The sequence below is a fragment of the Mus musculus genome, chromosome 15, assembly GCF_000001635.26.
Source record: "Mus musculus strain C57BL/6J chromosome 15, GRCm38.p6 C57BL/6J".
NCBI classification, from domain to species: domain Eukaryota; kingdom Metazoa; phylum Chordata; class Mammalia; order Rodentia; family Muridae; genus Mus; species Mus musculus.
This window is the reverse complement of record NC_000081.6, coordinates 79,532,924-79,547,218: the sequence shown is the minus strand read 5'-3', so window position 1 is coordinate 79,547,218 and position 14,295 is coordinate 79,532,924. Positions and strand designations below refer to the sequence as shown.

The 14,295-nt window shown below is 44.4% G+C and overlaps 1 protein-coding gene across 6 annotated transcripts in view; it reads left to right on the top strand.

Annotated features, from left to right (window-relative positions):
* The first annotated feature begins 454 nt into the window (after positions 1 to 454).
* Ddx17 (DEAD box helicase 17) overlaps positions 455 to 14,295 on the top strand; it is a 19,069-nt gene continuing 5,228 nt past the window's right edge. For 2 of the 6 annotated variants that reach the window (NM_001040187.1, NM_199080.2), the window contains exons 1-11: positions 478 to 1,024; positions 3,363 to 3,513; positions 4,633 to 4,732; positions 6,052 to 6,185; positions 6,741 to 6,806; positions 7,759 to 7,900; positions 8,241 to 8,401; positions 8,488 to 8,660; positions 9,674 to 9,784; positions 10,161 to 10,222; positions 11,203 to 11,262. In NM_001040187.1, the coding sequence (NP_001035277.1) occupies positions 975 to 1,024; positions 3,363 to 3,513; positions 4,633 to 4,732; positions 6,052 to 6,185; positions 6,741 to 6,806; positions 7,759 to 7,900; positions 8,241 to 8,401; positions 8,488 to 8,660; positions 9,674 to 9,784; positions 10,161 to 10,222; positions 11,203 to 11,262 (1,210 nt within the window). In that variant the 5' untranslated portion in view covers positions 478 to 974. Of the gene's footprint in view, positions 1,025 to 3,362; positions 3,514 to 4,632; positions 4,733 to 6,051; positions 6,186 to 6,740; positions 6,807 to 7,758; positions 7,901 to 8,240; positions 8,402 to 8,487; positions 8,661 to 9,673; positions 9,785 to 10,160; positions 10,223 to 11,202; positions 14,245 to 14,295 lie in introns of those variants that run through there. The other 4 variants (XR_384033.3, XR_001781563.2, NM_199079.2 and 1 more) reach the window with 4 other exon arrangements.

Genomic DNA, 14,295 nt, shown 5'->3' with positions numbered 1-14,295 from the left:
CCTTTGTTCGGAAAATAGCACCTCAGTAAGAAACGCGGGAAACACAGGGTGTCTTTTGGCCCAGCCAGGCTGTTGGCCGCTGAAAGAGAGCGACACGACGCATCCAACATGGCTGCGGCGCCAGCGCGGCGAAAAGCGACGGGAAAGAAATGGCGCCGGGCTGTGTGGCCAGCTTGGGGCACACGGCGTTGGGACGTTGGAACCAAGAAAGCGGCCTCAAGACTCTCTGGGTTCTACTGCCCAGAGACCCGGAAGTCTGACTAAGGCTACGTGGAGTGCTACCATTATGTCTGCACAAGGCCGGCCTCAAGCGCCGGGTTGAGCTCGGAATGCCGGGAAAAGTCCATTCTCGAAACAGAATGCGCTACGAAGACTGCGCTGACCCGCAATAGTGGGCGGGCCAACGACGCCAACACTGTGACGTCGTGCCGACGGCTCGCCCCACCCCCAGCCAACGTTCTAGAGCTGGCGGTGCGAGAACCCTACGCCGGTTGCGCACATTGCCTTGTTTAAGGTGGGCCGACCAGGGCCCCCATCTCCGTCACCGACGTAAAGCGGTTCCGAGAATGTCCGTGGCGTCGCGCGGAGCCCTCCAGACGCTGTTTACGTAGCGTCTGGGCCGTGCGTAGCGTTAAGTTGGAGCGGTCTCCGCGGCCGCCGCCATTTTGTGCAGTTGCTGGGAAGGAAGGGAGACGCCTCAACCGTGGCACCGCCCGGTTTGAGCGGGACCAGACCTCCCGACTGTCCTAACAACCCCGATTCTCTGAGTTGTGCTCCCGTCTCCGACGAGAGAGGCGGCGACGGTGGCGTCTGCGACGGGAGACAGCGCGTCGGAGCGAGACAGCGCCGCGCCTGCCGCCGCCCCAACAGCGGAGGCGCCGCCGCCGCCATCGGTCATCACTAGACCCGAGCCGCAGGCCCTCCCGAGCTCGGTCATCCGTGCCCCGCTCCCAGATCTTTATCCGTTTGGGACCATGCGTGGAGGCGGCTTTGGGGATCGGGATCGTGACAGGGACCGTGGAGGGTAAGGGGGAGGTGCGGGCGGGGGGCGGGGTGGCCCGCAGAGCCCTGAGGCTCGCGCCGTACAATGGCGGCGGCGCGCAGGCCTCAGGCTTGGGCGGACGTCTCTGCGGACCGCGATCCTGGCTCGGAAGTGGCAGGCCAGCCTTGTCGCCTCTCTTGGCCCGCTCGCTGATCATTTGATCCCTGCAGGCCGGCCGCAGTGTCTGTCTGGGGGAGGATCCGGATGCTCAAGTTTTAATCTAGGAAAAGCTGCTTGAGATCGTTTCTTTTCCGCTATGTTAGCCATCCCTGTTAGAGAGGGACTGGAGTCGAAAAGGCCTTTTTTTGGTTTTAAACTAGGTTTTACTCCCTTTCTGTTATATTTTTGGTTAAGTGGAATCAGATTGGAATGGGAAGTGCTGGAGTTGCTTTCCAAAAGATCCAAATTGCGGGTGACTTTTTTTTTTTTTTTTTGAAACTAACAAAGCCTGTTGAAATCAAGAGAACTCCTTGAGGTGGCACACCCTGCACTAGAGACTGAGTCAGGCTTGGAGTTCAAAGCTAGCCTGGGCTACACAGATCAGAACAAGAGAACAGTTAGCAGAGTTCAAAGTGAGGGCAGTGGTAGAAAGAAAAAAAAATCAGAATAAGCCTTGTAAAGGAATCGTAATTGTAGAAGCTTTATTCTGTCCTAGGTCATTATTCAAGATCCAAGCAGTTTGGGATTATAAGCAAGCCCAGTGGAAATAACACATAGGAGCCACATTATTATCCTTATTAGACTTAGCCTTAAAATCTCCTAAAGATTGGGTTTTGGCCATTATTACAGATTGAAAACAAAAGAAAACTGGTTATTTCTAGAAGTGTTTTAGACTTGTATCAGTTGCTTCATTTGCAAGTGGAGTAAAGTAGTCAAATGAGAAGGCCTGGCTCACTGTAGTATTGCACTGAAAAGCCAGAGGCCTTTTAAAGGTCTTGGTGGGTCTACTCAGTTGAATGTTTTTCTTTCTAGTTGTGCTGGTTTAGCAGTGGTATTAATAAGTCACCCAAATTCTGCCTACTGAATGTAGATACCCAAAGAATTCCAGTAAAATTTCTGGCCATGATCACTGCAGGGTGGGTTTGTCTCAGGGCCATGAAGCTTAGTCTAACGGTTGTCCTGGAATGTGTCCTCAGTGTCCCCAAGTTCAGAAACACGGGTGTAGGCCACCACACCAGGTTCTAACAGAAGAGGGGATTACCTTGTGGGGTTCCTGCTACCTCTCCCAATATTGGCAGGTCTTGAAATGAAATTCTTTAAAATAACTTGAAATTTCTCCAATTTTCTAGTGGTTTACAGGAAATAAGGAAATGAGATCTTGCAGAGCATGGTGGCTCATGCCTTTAATCCCAGCACTCTGGAAACAGAAAGAGAGGCCTCCAGCACAGCCAAGGCTATATAAAAGAAACCCTGTCTCGAAAAACAAAAGAAAAAAGGAAATGAGATTTTTTTTTTTTTTACAGCCCTGTACTCTCATAGATTAAGACAAAGAGGGTATATTAGGATTGTAGTTTCTAATTTCTTGTATCTTAGGTTTGGCAAGTGGCCATATCTATATTGTTTAGCTTACCTGTTTGTTGTATCTAAAAGACAAGGCTTATTTAAATCTGAGGGGGGTTTGTTTTGACACAAGTCTCATAGACCAGACTGCCCTTGAACTCTGACCTTGCCCACAGCTTTCACGTGCTAGGACTACACGTTATTCAATACCATGTCTAGCTTTGAATCTTATTTAAAAAACAAAACAAATACCCATAACCTACATTGATGGGGTTTTTGTTTTGTTTTCTCCCTGTAACTAAATAGTATTATTTGACCCTGGTGTGGTGACTCACATTTATAATCCCAGTGTTTAGGAGGCTGAGGCAGGAGGATTTCATAAAGAAGGCTGGAGAGGAAAGGATTACAACTCTTTTATTCTGGCTCTTTCTTTAGAGTAAACTAAACACACTAGACCCTGATGTCCCAATAGTTTGCTTTATAGAGTAGCAGAGAAGTTTTTGCCCCCAGCATAAGTGGGGAAATTGGCTAAGAAGCTGTTGTAAATTTGAAGGACTTGCTTGAAGTACATTTTTTTCGATGTCCACAGTCTTGGTCTTGCAGTTTAAAAGAGTACCACTTCTCTGCAAGAGCAGAGACCGTTAGTTTTTATTGTATCCAGAATCTCTAGTGCCAATTAAAACTATACTTAGTATAAAGTCGGTATCACTAACTTTGTCAGAGAGCTAAAATAGGTGGGAAACTGAGGTGGGAGGAATGCTGTTCCTTTCCTGTCACATGAGATGGATATTAACAAATCTACATTTTCTGGTGTCTCTAGGTTTGGAGCAAGAGGTGGTAGTGGGCTTCCCCCTAAGAAGTTTGGTAATCCTGGGGAGCGGTTACGAAAAAAGAAGTGGGATTTGAGTGAACTCCCTAAATTTGAGAAGAATTTTTATGTTGAGCATCCAGAAGTAGCAAGACTGACTCCGGTAAGAAAGGGGGGAGGGGGGAGTGTTTAAATATAGGGTAATATTTCAAGTATTGTTTTATATTTGATTTTATATTATGGCAGATCTTTTTAATGTGTTGTGGGTTTGCTTGTTTTGTTTTTTTGTGGGGGTATTTCTTTGTTTGTTTTCTGAGACAGGGTTTCTCTTGTGTGTTCCTTTGATGTCCTGGAACTCGCTTTGTAGACCAGGCTGGCCTCCAGCTCAGAGATCACTCTGCATCTGTCTCCTGAGTACTAGGACTAAAGAATTGCATCACCATGCCTTGCCTCTGTGTCTTTTGTAGGATGGAATTATTGTATTTGTAGAATAGTCCACTGTAGATCCAGGCTGGTCTTGAACTTGCTGTCCTGCTACTTTAGCTCCAGGCTGCAGGGGTCTTTGGGCAGCCACACTTGGTCAAACCCTGAGCTTTGTCCATGAAGACAGGTGCTCAGCCACATGACGCAGGTTTTCTTTTAGCAGCTCTGCTCTCCAGCCTAGCACCACATGCATGTAAAGTTTACACTGCCATTCACCTACGCTTATAGAACTGACTTCATATTGTGTATTTGTGTGCTTTTAACCAAACCACCTGGTGCTGTATTCTACCCAAGAATATTACTTACCGCTGGGCGTGGTGGCGCACGCCTTTAATCCCAGCACTCAGGATGCAGAGGCAGGCGGATTTCTGAGTTCGAGGCCAGCCTGGTCTACAAAGCGCGAATTCCAGGACAGCCAGGGCTACACAGAGAAACCCTGTCTTGAAAAACCAAAAAAAAAAAAAAAAAAAAGAAAAGAAAAAGAATATTACTTACCCAGAAAAAATGATATAATAGAGCAATTTGGCCCAAGTTCTGTCTCAATAGGTAACCCTGGCTGGTCTGGAACCTGTTTTGTAGCCCAGGTTAGGTTTGAACTTGAGGTAGGTTATCCTTCTAGCTGCTGTGCAGGGTGACAAAGTACCACCTAGCCTGGCTAGGAATTACTCTTGAGGGTTTTCTCCTCTTAGTCGTGTGCATCACAAACTTGGATTCATGCAAAAAGCATTAGCCTATATCACTGCAATACTAAAGAGTCTAAATTGAGAATTCTTATTGTCTTCATTCTTCTCTCACACAGTATGAGGTTGATGAGCTACGGCGTAAGAAAGAGATTACAGTGAGAGGGGGAGATGTTTGTCCAAAACCTGTCTTTGCCTTCCATCATGCTAACTTTCCACGTAAGTGCTGTTTAATCCTGTATTACGTAAGGTGCATAAAGGTTTTGAAAGGCTTAGGATTTTGTCTAAAAGACAAATAGAAACTTTTATATAGAAAGATAGTAGCCAGTTGGTGGTGGCAGTACATACATGCCTTAGATCCCAGCACTCAGGAGGCAGAGGCAGGCAGATTTCCCGAGTTCCAGGACAGCTAGGGCTACACAGAGAACGGAGTCTTTTTTTTTTTTTTTTAAAGAAGAAGAAGAGGGAGAAAAAGATAGTAATTTAGATGGAGCCAGTCAGGTGGGTAAGAGTGTTTGAACTACTTGAGTTCAAATTTTGGAAACCAAATAAACATGAAAAAAAGGACATAGATGGATACTGGCACACAACCAAGATAATAAAGTCCAAAAAACTTATTATTTTGTTTCTATTTTTTAAGATAAAAGACTCACTATGTAGATCAGACTGTCCTGGAGCTCAAAGATCTACCTGCCTCTGCACCCCAAGTGCTAGGATTAAAGTTGTGTGCCACCACACCTGGCTTTGAATAGTAATTTTCTATATTCCCAATGTTTTAGAATGGTGATTATTAGTATTGATAGATATCATGTTGCACAAATTTTTGTGTTTTAAAAGATTATTTCTATGGAGTGAGGTTCCTGCGGAGTTCAGAAGAAGGCATCATATTATCTGAAGTTGGAATTCCAGGCAGTTGGTAGATCTTGGGTTCTCTGCAGGAGCAGCAAGCACTCTATCTCCTCAGCCTCTGCTTTGTTTTTAATGCCAAAACTTTTACTAGTATTTTGCCCTAGCATTTTAAACTACAGCAGAACATTGCTTCTAGGATATAGTAGGAACTTTGGGAACAGTAAATGAGCCATGACCTGTTGTGTTAGGATAGTGTTGGGTAGTGTCAGGCTGGCCAGAGATTGGGTTTACAGTTCTCTGAGAATAATAAAGCAAATTAAGTCTTACCATCAGTAACTGCTACTTTTTAAGACTTCATATAGCGGGACGTGGTGGTGCACACCTTTAATCCCATCACTTGGGAGTCAGAGGCAGGTGGATCTCTGAGTTCGAGGCCAGCCTGGTCTACAGAGTAAGTTCCAGGACAGCCAGGGTTACACAGAGAAAACCTGTCTCGGGGGGGAAAAGAGAGAGAGAGAGAGAGAGAGAGAGAGAGAGAGAGAGAGAGAGAGGGAGAGGGAGAGGGAGAGGGAGAGGGAGAGGGAGAGGGAGAGAGAGAGAGAGAGAGACAGACAGACAGACAGACAGACTGACTTCATATGTACCCTTAGTTTACTAGTAAAGATAGTAATGTGTTCACTTTCTTACAGAGTATGTGATGGATGTGCTGATGGATCAGCACTTTACAGAACCCACTCCCATTCAGTGCCAGGGATTTCCTTTGGCTCTTAGTGGCAGGGATATGGTTGGCATTGCACAGACTGGCTCTGGGAAGACATTGGCGGTAGGTACCAAGTATTTGACATATAACTCCTTTTGTTGTCCTAGTTGACTTACATTTTCTCAGTTCTTGGGGGGTTTTGGTTGGTTGTTTTCTCCCGAGACAGGGTTTCTCTGTGTACTTCTGGCTGTTGCTCTGTAGACCAGGGTAGCCTTGAGCTCAGAACCACCTACCCCTGCCCCCTTCCAAGTGCTGGATTAAAGGCGTGCCACCATGCCTGCCTCACATTTCCTTAGTTCTTAAACTTGTAGTTAAAGCACTGTGAGCAAGCAGGGCATGGTGAGACCTACTTTTAATCCTAGCACTAGGGAGGCAGAGGCAGGTGCACTGCTCTCTGGAACCAGCTTGGTCTATGGAGTGAGTTCCAGGATGGCCAGAGAGTGCTACATAGTGAAACACTGTCTCCAAAGAAAAAAACAAAAAATTTCAGCCCTGGAGTATGGTAATTGTTCTATTTTCCCCTTTCCCATTAGGGCATTGTTAATGACTGACTAGCTTGTACCTGTTAGCCTAATGGCCTAGGTTTGTATGACATTGTTGATTCTCATTCCTCCCCAGTATTTGCTGCCTGCGATTGTTCATATAAACCACCAGCCATACTTGGAAAGAGGAGATGGTCCAATTGTAAGTGTGTTACCACTTGTAATTTTTCAGAATAGCCATTTTTAATGATGGTTGCATTTTATGCACTGTGCCCAAGTTAATTCTTTTTTTATGGGTCATCTCTCCAGACCCTGCCCTTATTCAGTTCTCACCACTTTTCTCCCTATGTAGAGGTGGTACTGGCCTGTCTTATTTGGAATTAAATGAATTGCCCAAAATTGTGCAGCAAAAAAATACGAATTTGAGGCATTCTTGCTCTTTTCTGTTTGTGATCTGGTTTATGTCCTGTGTGTGCTAGACAGTAATCCCACTGCTGAGCTCCATGTCTCTGAGCTGAACCCAGTCTGCCAACCAGTGTTTGCAGCAGATAGAAGTGCAGTTCTTTGTTGTGGGCTTTATTTTTTTGGTACTAGGGGTTGAATTTAGGACCTGATGCATACTAGGTAAATATTCAACCACTGGACTATTCGTCCCTCAAACATAATTCTAAATTACTCATTTTTATTAGGTTAACTTATTTTTCTGAAGGGAGTGGGTACATGCCACCTTCTTTTGTATAAGGCAGAATAACTTGTAAGGGTCAATTCTTTCCACCATGTGGCTCTCTTGATCAGGTTGCCAAATTAGGGGATTAGAGGTTGACAGGCAGAGTTTTTTTTTAAGACTTTGTTTTTTCTTTTTCTTTTTTAAAGTAAGATTTTACAAGGTGTAAATCAATCTTAAGTGGGTCATTTATGCCCCAAGTCATCAGCACATCAGAGTGAGTCAGGTGGGAAGTGCTAGTGTCCGTTCACTTCTGAGTAGTGAATATGTTCTCATAAGCCAGTGTGCCTGCCTCACGGTTGATACTAAAAGATAATAAGGGGAAATTAAACTACCTTTGAATTCTTAGGGTGGTTGGGATTTTGGGGTTTTATTTAAGTTGGGGTGGCTGTCTCAGGGTTATTTGTGTCCCCCCCCCCCCTTGTTTCAGTGTCTAGTGCTGGCTCCTACCAGAGAGCTTGCGCAGCAGGTGCAGCAGGTGGCTGACGATTATGGAAAATGCTCCAGGTTGAAGAGTACGTGCATTTACGGAGGTGCTCCTAAAGGTCCCCAAATTCGAGACTTGGAAAGAGGTAAAAAGAATTTTCATGCTTGCCAATTTCTATAAATGAAAATGAACATTGGGTTCTTCTAAGAAAATTTCAGTATTTTCAATAGTGTAGAAATTCTTGGGATTGTGGGTCTATTAGATATTTTGTTGGAGGAAATTTGTAACTAGAGACTTAATCTACTGTTTGTGACCCCTCTTCCATCATGCTCATTGGATACTTAGTGTAAGTTTAGCAATTGCTATAACATTGAATGCAGCCACTAGGGCTGGGGCTTTCTAGTTACTGTGTGCTGAGGTTTGGATATTGTATAAGAAAGGGTTCTTCATGGACTAGAGTTTTTGTTGTTATTGTTGCTTTATAGGTGTTGAGATTTGCATAGCCACTCCTGGGCGCCTAATAGATTTCCTGGAGTCAGGAAAGACAAACCTTCGCCGATGTACTTACCTTGTGTTGGATGAGGCTGACCGGATGCTTGATATGGGCTTTGAGCCCCAGATCCGTAAAATTGTTGATCAAATCAGGGTTTGTAAACCTGATCACTATATTTATACCTCTTTGTTCCTTAATATAGTTCCTTAATCTAAAGGAAAGCCTTCATTTCTTGATAGCCTGACCGGCAGACACTGATGTGGAGTGCAACCTGGCCGAAGGAAGTGAGGCAGCTTGCAGAGGATTTCCTGCGGGACTACACCCAGATCAATGTGGGCAATCTGGAGCTGAGTGCCAACCACAACATCCTACAGATTGTAGATGTCTGTATGGAGAGTGAAAAAGACCACAAGTATGGAAAGAGACTTCATAGCATAAAATATAATTATTAGTAATACACTAATATTAAGTTTGGTTTATATTTGAGACAGGGCCACACTGAGTATCCTATGGTTGTCCTCAAACTCATGATCTCCCTTAGCCTCCTAAGTGCTAGGATTACAGTTGTATTGCAACAGCTGAGAAAGCCAGGGGGATCTTTTATTTATTTAGGAGGTTGAAACTGTCCTAAATTGGAGCATTGTCTTTGTTGATCTTGGGTCCTTGTATTTGCATCAGGCTTTTTAATGCCAGCAAGTTTAGTCTTTAGGTGGGCTTAAGATTGACCTCTTACTGCCTCCATTTCTCATTCCTCAGAAATGAGTAATAGCAAGGATATCAGATCTGCTTTGAGTCTAGTATGAATTAGTTAGAATGAAATTGTATTGATTTTCTTGAGACAGAATCTCTGTATCCTTGGCGGGCCTAGAGCTCACAGTGTGACAGACGGCATCTTTGAGTCTCTGCCTCTCCTGTGCTGAGATTTAGGCTTATGCTGCCCAACTTGGTTTATGTGTTGCTGGGGATTGATCCTACCTAGATCATCATTCATGCTAGACAAGTACTGTGACCACAGCCTGAAGTTGCTTGTGTTGTTTGTTTTCCTGCACTGTGCCCATAAAGGGAATACGAGAATTCAGATCCCATGGGGCTGGAATTTGAGGTGGTTGTAAGCCATTCAGTGGGTGCCCAGCACGCCAGAGGCAGGCAGTTCAAGGACAGCCAGGGCCACACAGAAAAATCCTGTCTTGAAAAACAAACAAAAAGTTTGAGGTCTTTTTTTTTTTCCCCCTTCCTTTTTGGAGTAGAAGATTCTTATGTAGCTAAGGTTGATCTTGGCACTCTCCATCCTGCTTGAGCCTCCCAAGTGATACTGTGATTGTAGACCTAGCCATCACACTCTTCAGTGTGTGCCTGTGGGAGTAAATGTTATCTGTGTGCTTGATCTCTTCTGGGTGATGATTGCATTGTTGGTAATCTTGTCAGATTGATCCAGCTGATGGAGGAAATCATGGCGGAAAAGGAAAATAAGACTATAATATTTGTGGAGACAAAGAGGCGCTGTGATGACCTCACACGAAGAATGCGCAGAGATGGGTGAGTGCAGCATCTGGATAGCTTTTTGCCAGCAGTTCTCAATATAGGTCATGGTCTCTTAGGGATCCGGGACATTGAAAGATATTTAAATTATAATTCATAATAATAACAAAAGTAGTTAATGATGTAACAGTAAGATAATTGTGTGGTTGGGGTCAGCACATGAGGAACTGTAGTAAAGGCTGGCAGCGGTGTGCAGGGTGGGAGCCACTGCTTTGCTCAGGCAGTTTCCAAATGATGCTGTGTTGGGTGTCTTTTACCCGAGTGGATAATTGTGTGTGTGTGTAAATGAGCACAATCGCTTAAAGAACTTGATGAGAATTTGTACTAATATTTCTTTTGGAAAGATCTCTAACATATAATATTCTTCTGATAGTTGGCCTGCTATGTGTATCCATGGAGACAAGAGTCAACCAGAAAGAGATTGGGTACTTAATGGTAAGAACAAAACTGAGCTGCTACTTTTTTTTGAGATAGGATTTCACTGTGTGGATCAGGCAGGCCTTGAACTCAAAGAAATCCACCTACCTCTGCCTCCCGGGTGTTATCTGGGAATAAAAGTATGTGCTTCTATGCCTAACACAATAAAGGCTTTTGACAACTGTCATCTTAGCCACTGCATGTGTGCCTCCCCCCAACCAATTTATAAAGGACCAGATAATTAGATTAGTTTGGGAATGGTTTCTACAAAAACAAGTGCTCATAGACGGTATTGTAGATATGACCTGGGTGCATCTCCAACAACAGTTTTATTTGCAAAAATAAGTATTGTACTAGATTTTATTTGTAGACCAAATTTCACTCAGCCTCGTTCTAGTTAATTGAACTCTAGATATTTTCAATACATCTCCAGAGTTCTTGAAAGTCCATAATATAAATAAAAATAAGTCTCTTCAGATGACAGGAGCTGTGGAGATGGCTCCGCCATAAGAGCATGACCTGCTCCTTGAAGGCCCCATCACCCATGCTGGTGGCTTACAGCACCTGTCATCCTACCTCCAAGGGGGGTCTATGGCACAGACACACGGAAACATTAAGCTGCCATTTATTTGTTTATGCGGCACAGTCTTCCCCCCCACCCCACCCCAGAAACAGGGTTTCTCTGTGTAGCCCTGGCTGTCCTGGAACTAACTCTGTAGACCAGGCTGGTCTCGAACTCAGAAAAATGCCTGCCTCTGCCTCCCAAGTGCTGGGATTAAAGGCGTGCACCACCATTCACTGCCCAGCTGCAAAGTTTTTAAAAAATGCTTAAAATACTTTTCTTTGATTAAAATGGGTGTGGTATATGATATTTCAAGGTACAAAGCCAATGTTCTGAGAGGTGTGGCTGGGGAGGTCATTTTCCTTTGGTCATTGTCATTCACAGATGTTTTTTAGCCTCAGTTCCCTAACTTGGCACCTTTCTGTTTTTCTTCCAGAGTTCCGATCTGGAAAGGCTCCTATCCTCATTGCCACGGATGTAGCCTCCCGTGGGCTAGGTTTGTATAGATAGGTGTCTCTATCAGTGCTTTGTTTATCTTTTGGTTTAAAAAATTTTTTTTGTCATGTCAGATTTGCAATTGTATGTACATGAGTCTAGTTAAAAGAGGGTATAAGTGTGATTTTTTTTTTTTCCCTCCCTGCAACTTTCTTTTAACCTTCATGGGGGTTTTATTATTATTTTGGGTTTTCTGTGGTTCCCACCCCGTTTATTTTCAAAGTTCCGTCTGGCTCCTAGCAGTCTTTGGTCTGTAACAAGGCTTAGACATGACTATTAAATTACAGTTTTATGGCTGGATAGAAGGAGCCTAATTAGACCTAGCCATCAGAAGCTGGTTTCTTTAGTTTTCCCTTATACTAGTCTGTTTACTATAGAAACAGGGAGACCACTTCATGAACATTCACTCAGGGGTTTTGATTGCTCTCTATATAATGTCATTCTATTCAGTCTGCATTGCCCAGTATTACTTCAGTAATATGATTGTCAGTTATCCCTCCCTTTACCCGTTGTTTGGCCTTAGACATGTTTTCCGGTTTAGAACTTGATCTGAAGATAATCTGAAGTTTTCAACTCCTGCTTTAAAATACATACAGATAGCCAGCCTATGACACGCTGACCCAGAATGTTTACATGTATAAGGATTATCTGGGTGTGGTAATACACACCTTTGATCCCCACACTTGGGAGACAGAGGCATGGTTTCCTTAGTTTGAGGCAAACCTGGTATGCATAGTGAGTTGTAGACCAGCCAGGGCTACACTGCTAGGCTCTGTCTCCAGAAAAAGATTTCTTACAGCTAGGCATGGTAGTATATGCCTGTAAATTCCAGCACTTGGAAACCTTAGGCAAGAGATTCATTTGTTTGAGGGCAACCTACGTTAAATAGCAGGGTCTTGTTTTAGAGAGCTGGGGTGATTTCTGTTGGGAGGGAACCATTATTGATGTGTTTAATTTCCTGCTGAGTAAGGTGAGAAGTACCAAGTTTCCCTGTGCAATTTAACATAGAGATGATAAGTATTGAAATGAGTTCAGCAGTGATGGAGCCTTTTTATCCATTCAATTTTACTCCTCCTTGAGGTAGTGAGTGACCTGCAGCCATGGTGGGAAGTTGTCTCTTCCTTCCGAGGTCATCTCTGGGTCTGTGCCCTTAGAACCGGGGCCTGGGAGAGGAGGCAGAAGCCTGAAAGCAATTTACATAAAAAGCTTTCAGTAATGGTGGTTTTTAAAACAGGCTTGCTATGTGCTGGTAGCTTCTTTGTGCATCTTGCCTAGACAATTAAAAATTTGTTCTGTCCTTTTGCATATTTTAAAATCAATTGGCTACCATTAGAATAACTTAGACTCTTCATCCCACCCTCCCTCATTCAAGTGAGGGAGAGGGAAGGTGCCTGAGTCTGTTTCTTGTTACTCAACATCAGTGCTTGTTTTGGGCCCCTTTGTTTGCTGCCTTGTAAAAATCAAAAGGAGGGAGAAAACCCACCACAAATGGCAGAATTCTGACCAAGGTCCTCCAAGATCCTGGAAAGTGAAGGCTTCTACCTCAGACAGGGGTGCTATTTTCAGCTGAGTCACCAGGCCTTTTTTCACTTCTGTGGAGCGATGGTCTCTTAAATGATCCCTTCAGGTAAGTTCTTTGACTCCCATAGTTCCTAATAGTCATCTTGAGGTGACCACTGTTCCCTTTCCACTGGGATATTTTTTATTTTGCTTTTTTCTTTTTTTTCTTTTTCTTTTTTTTTCTTTTTTTGTTTAAACTACACACTGTTGAACTAAAAGTATTGAATTTATTTCATTTTGTTTTTTAACAGAAGCTTTGATATCAACTGCAGATCACTCAGTACATGGCTGAGGCAAATCTCCATTGGCCCGAAGCCACTCTAGATGAGCCTGCTGACTCTCCCAGTTAGTGAGTGGAGTTTCAGGCCATGGCATAGGGCTTTCCAAACCACATGTTCTCCCAGGCCAGGGGCCAAACATATAACTTTGCATTTCTTACCCTGCTACAGCATCGTCTATAAAGACAGCAAGATAATATTGTGGCAGTGCACCAGTAACCTCAGGGCAGCCTGGGCTGGAGAAACCCGATTCTAGGCTTGCTCTTAGGTGGCCTTCAGTCAGCTGTGCACACACAGGACACCCTTCTAGCATGAAGAACTTTTGCACCGTGTCCACCCCTTATCGAGCCCCTCCAGAAGTACTCCCAGCTGTTAGCCTCTGAAGCCCCAGTGCTTGCTGCTTGGAAAGCACGCTTCCGTGCATCCAGTGCAGTAACTCAGCGTGCTCTGTGTCCATGGCCACTCAGTGCGAGTGACTGCGGAGCATTAGTGAAGCTTGAAGAAGTGCTCATGGAGTTAACCCCCGCCCCGCCCCGCCTCACCCTTCCATCCTTGCCCCGTTATATTTTTTTCTTGTGGCATCAACGACCCAAGCCGGAGACTCAAGCTGCCCCCTGTGATAAGTGCCTTCTCGTCTTTCTGGTGTGATTCAGGACTTTAGGGGTCAGTAAAGACTGAGGAGCCTTTATCGTAATAAGAAACAGACATAATGCCCCTACTTCACATGCCCCTAACAACAGCTGAATTTTTTTAAAAATCATCTCCCCCTTACCCCTGAAATTAATCCAGTCTGGGCAATAGATGCAGTCTGACCCTTTGGATGTAACTTTTTTTTTTTTAATTTTTCTACAATCACCCCAATTACCTTGGGGAGGCGTTGGAGGACCTGAAATTTTTACCTGAACCCAGGTTCTCCGGCGCTTGGCAACCAAATGGGGCTACAGAGAAGCATCTAAGCCAGTTCACAGAGCGAGCGTGTGTGGGGACTTCTCACTGCCACGGACCCTTGATGCATGCTCCCCGCGCTCCAGTGGTCCCGTGTCAGAAGGCGGAGTTTTCGAAAGGAGGCCGCCAAATATAAAAGGCAAAGAGACGGGATCGGCTGCAGCGGTTTCCCAAAGGAGGAGGGAGTGTGCATCGGTCTGGTAACAAACAGAGAATGTTTTTTAATTATTTCTATCACAGAAATCTGTGTT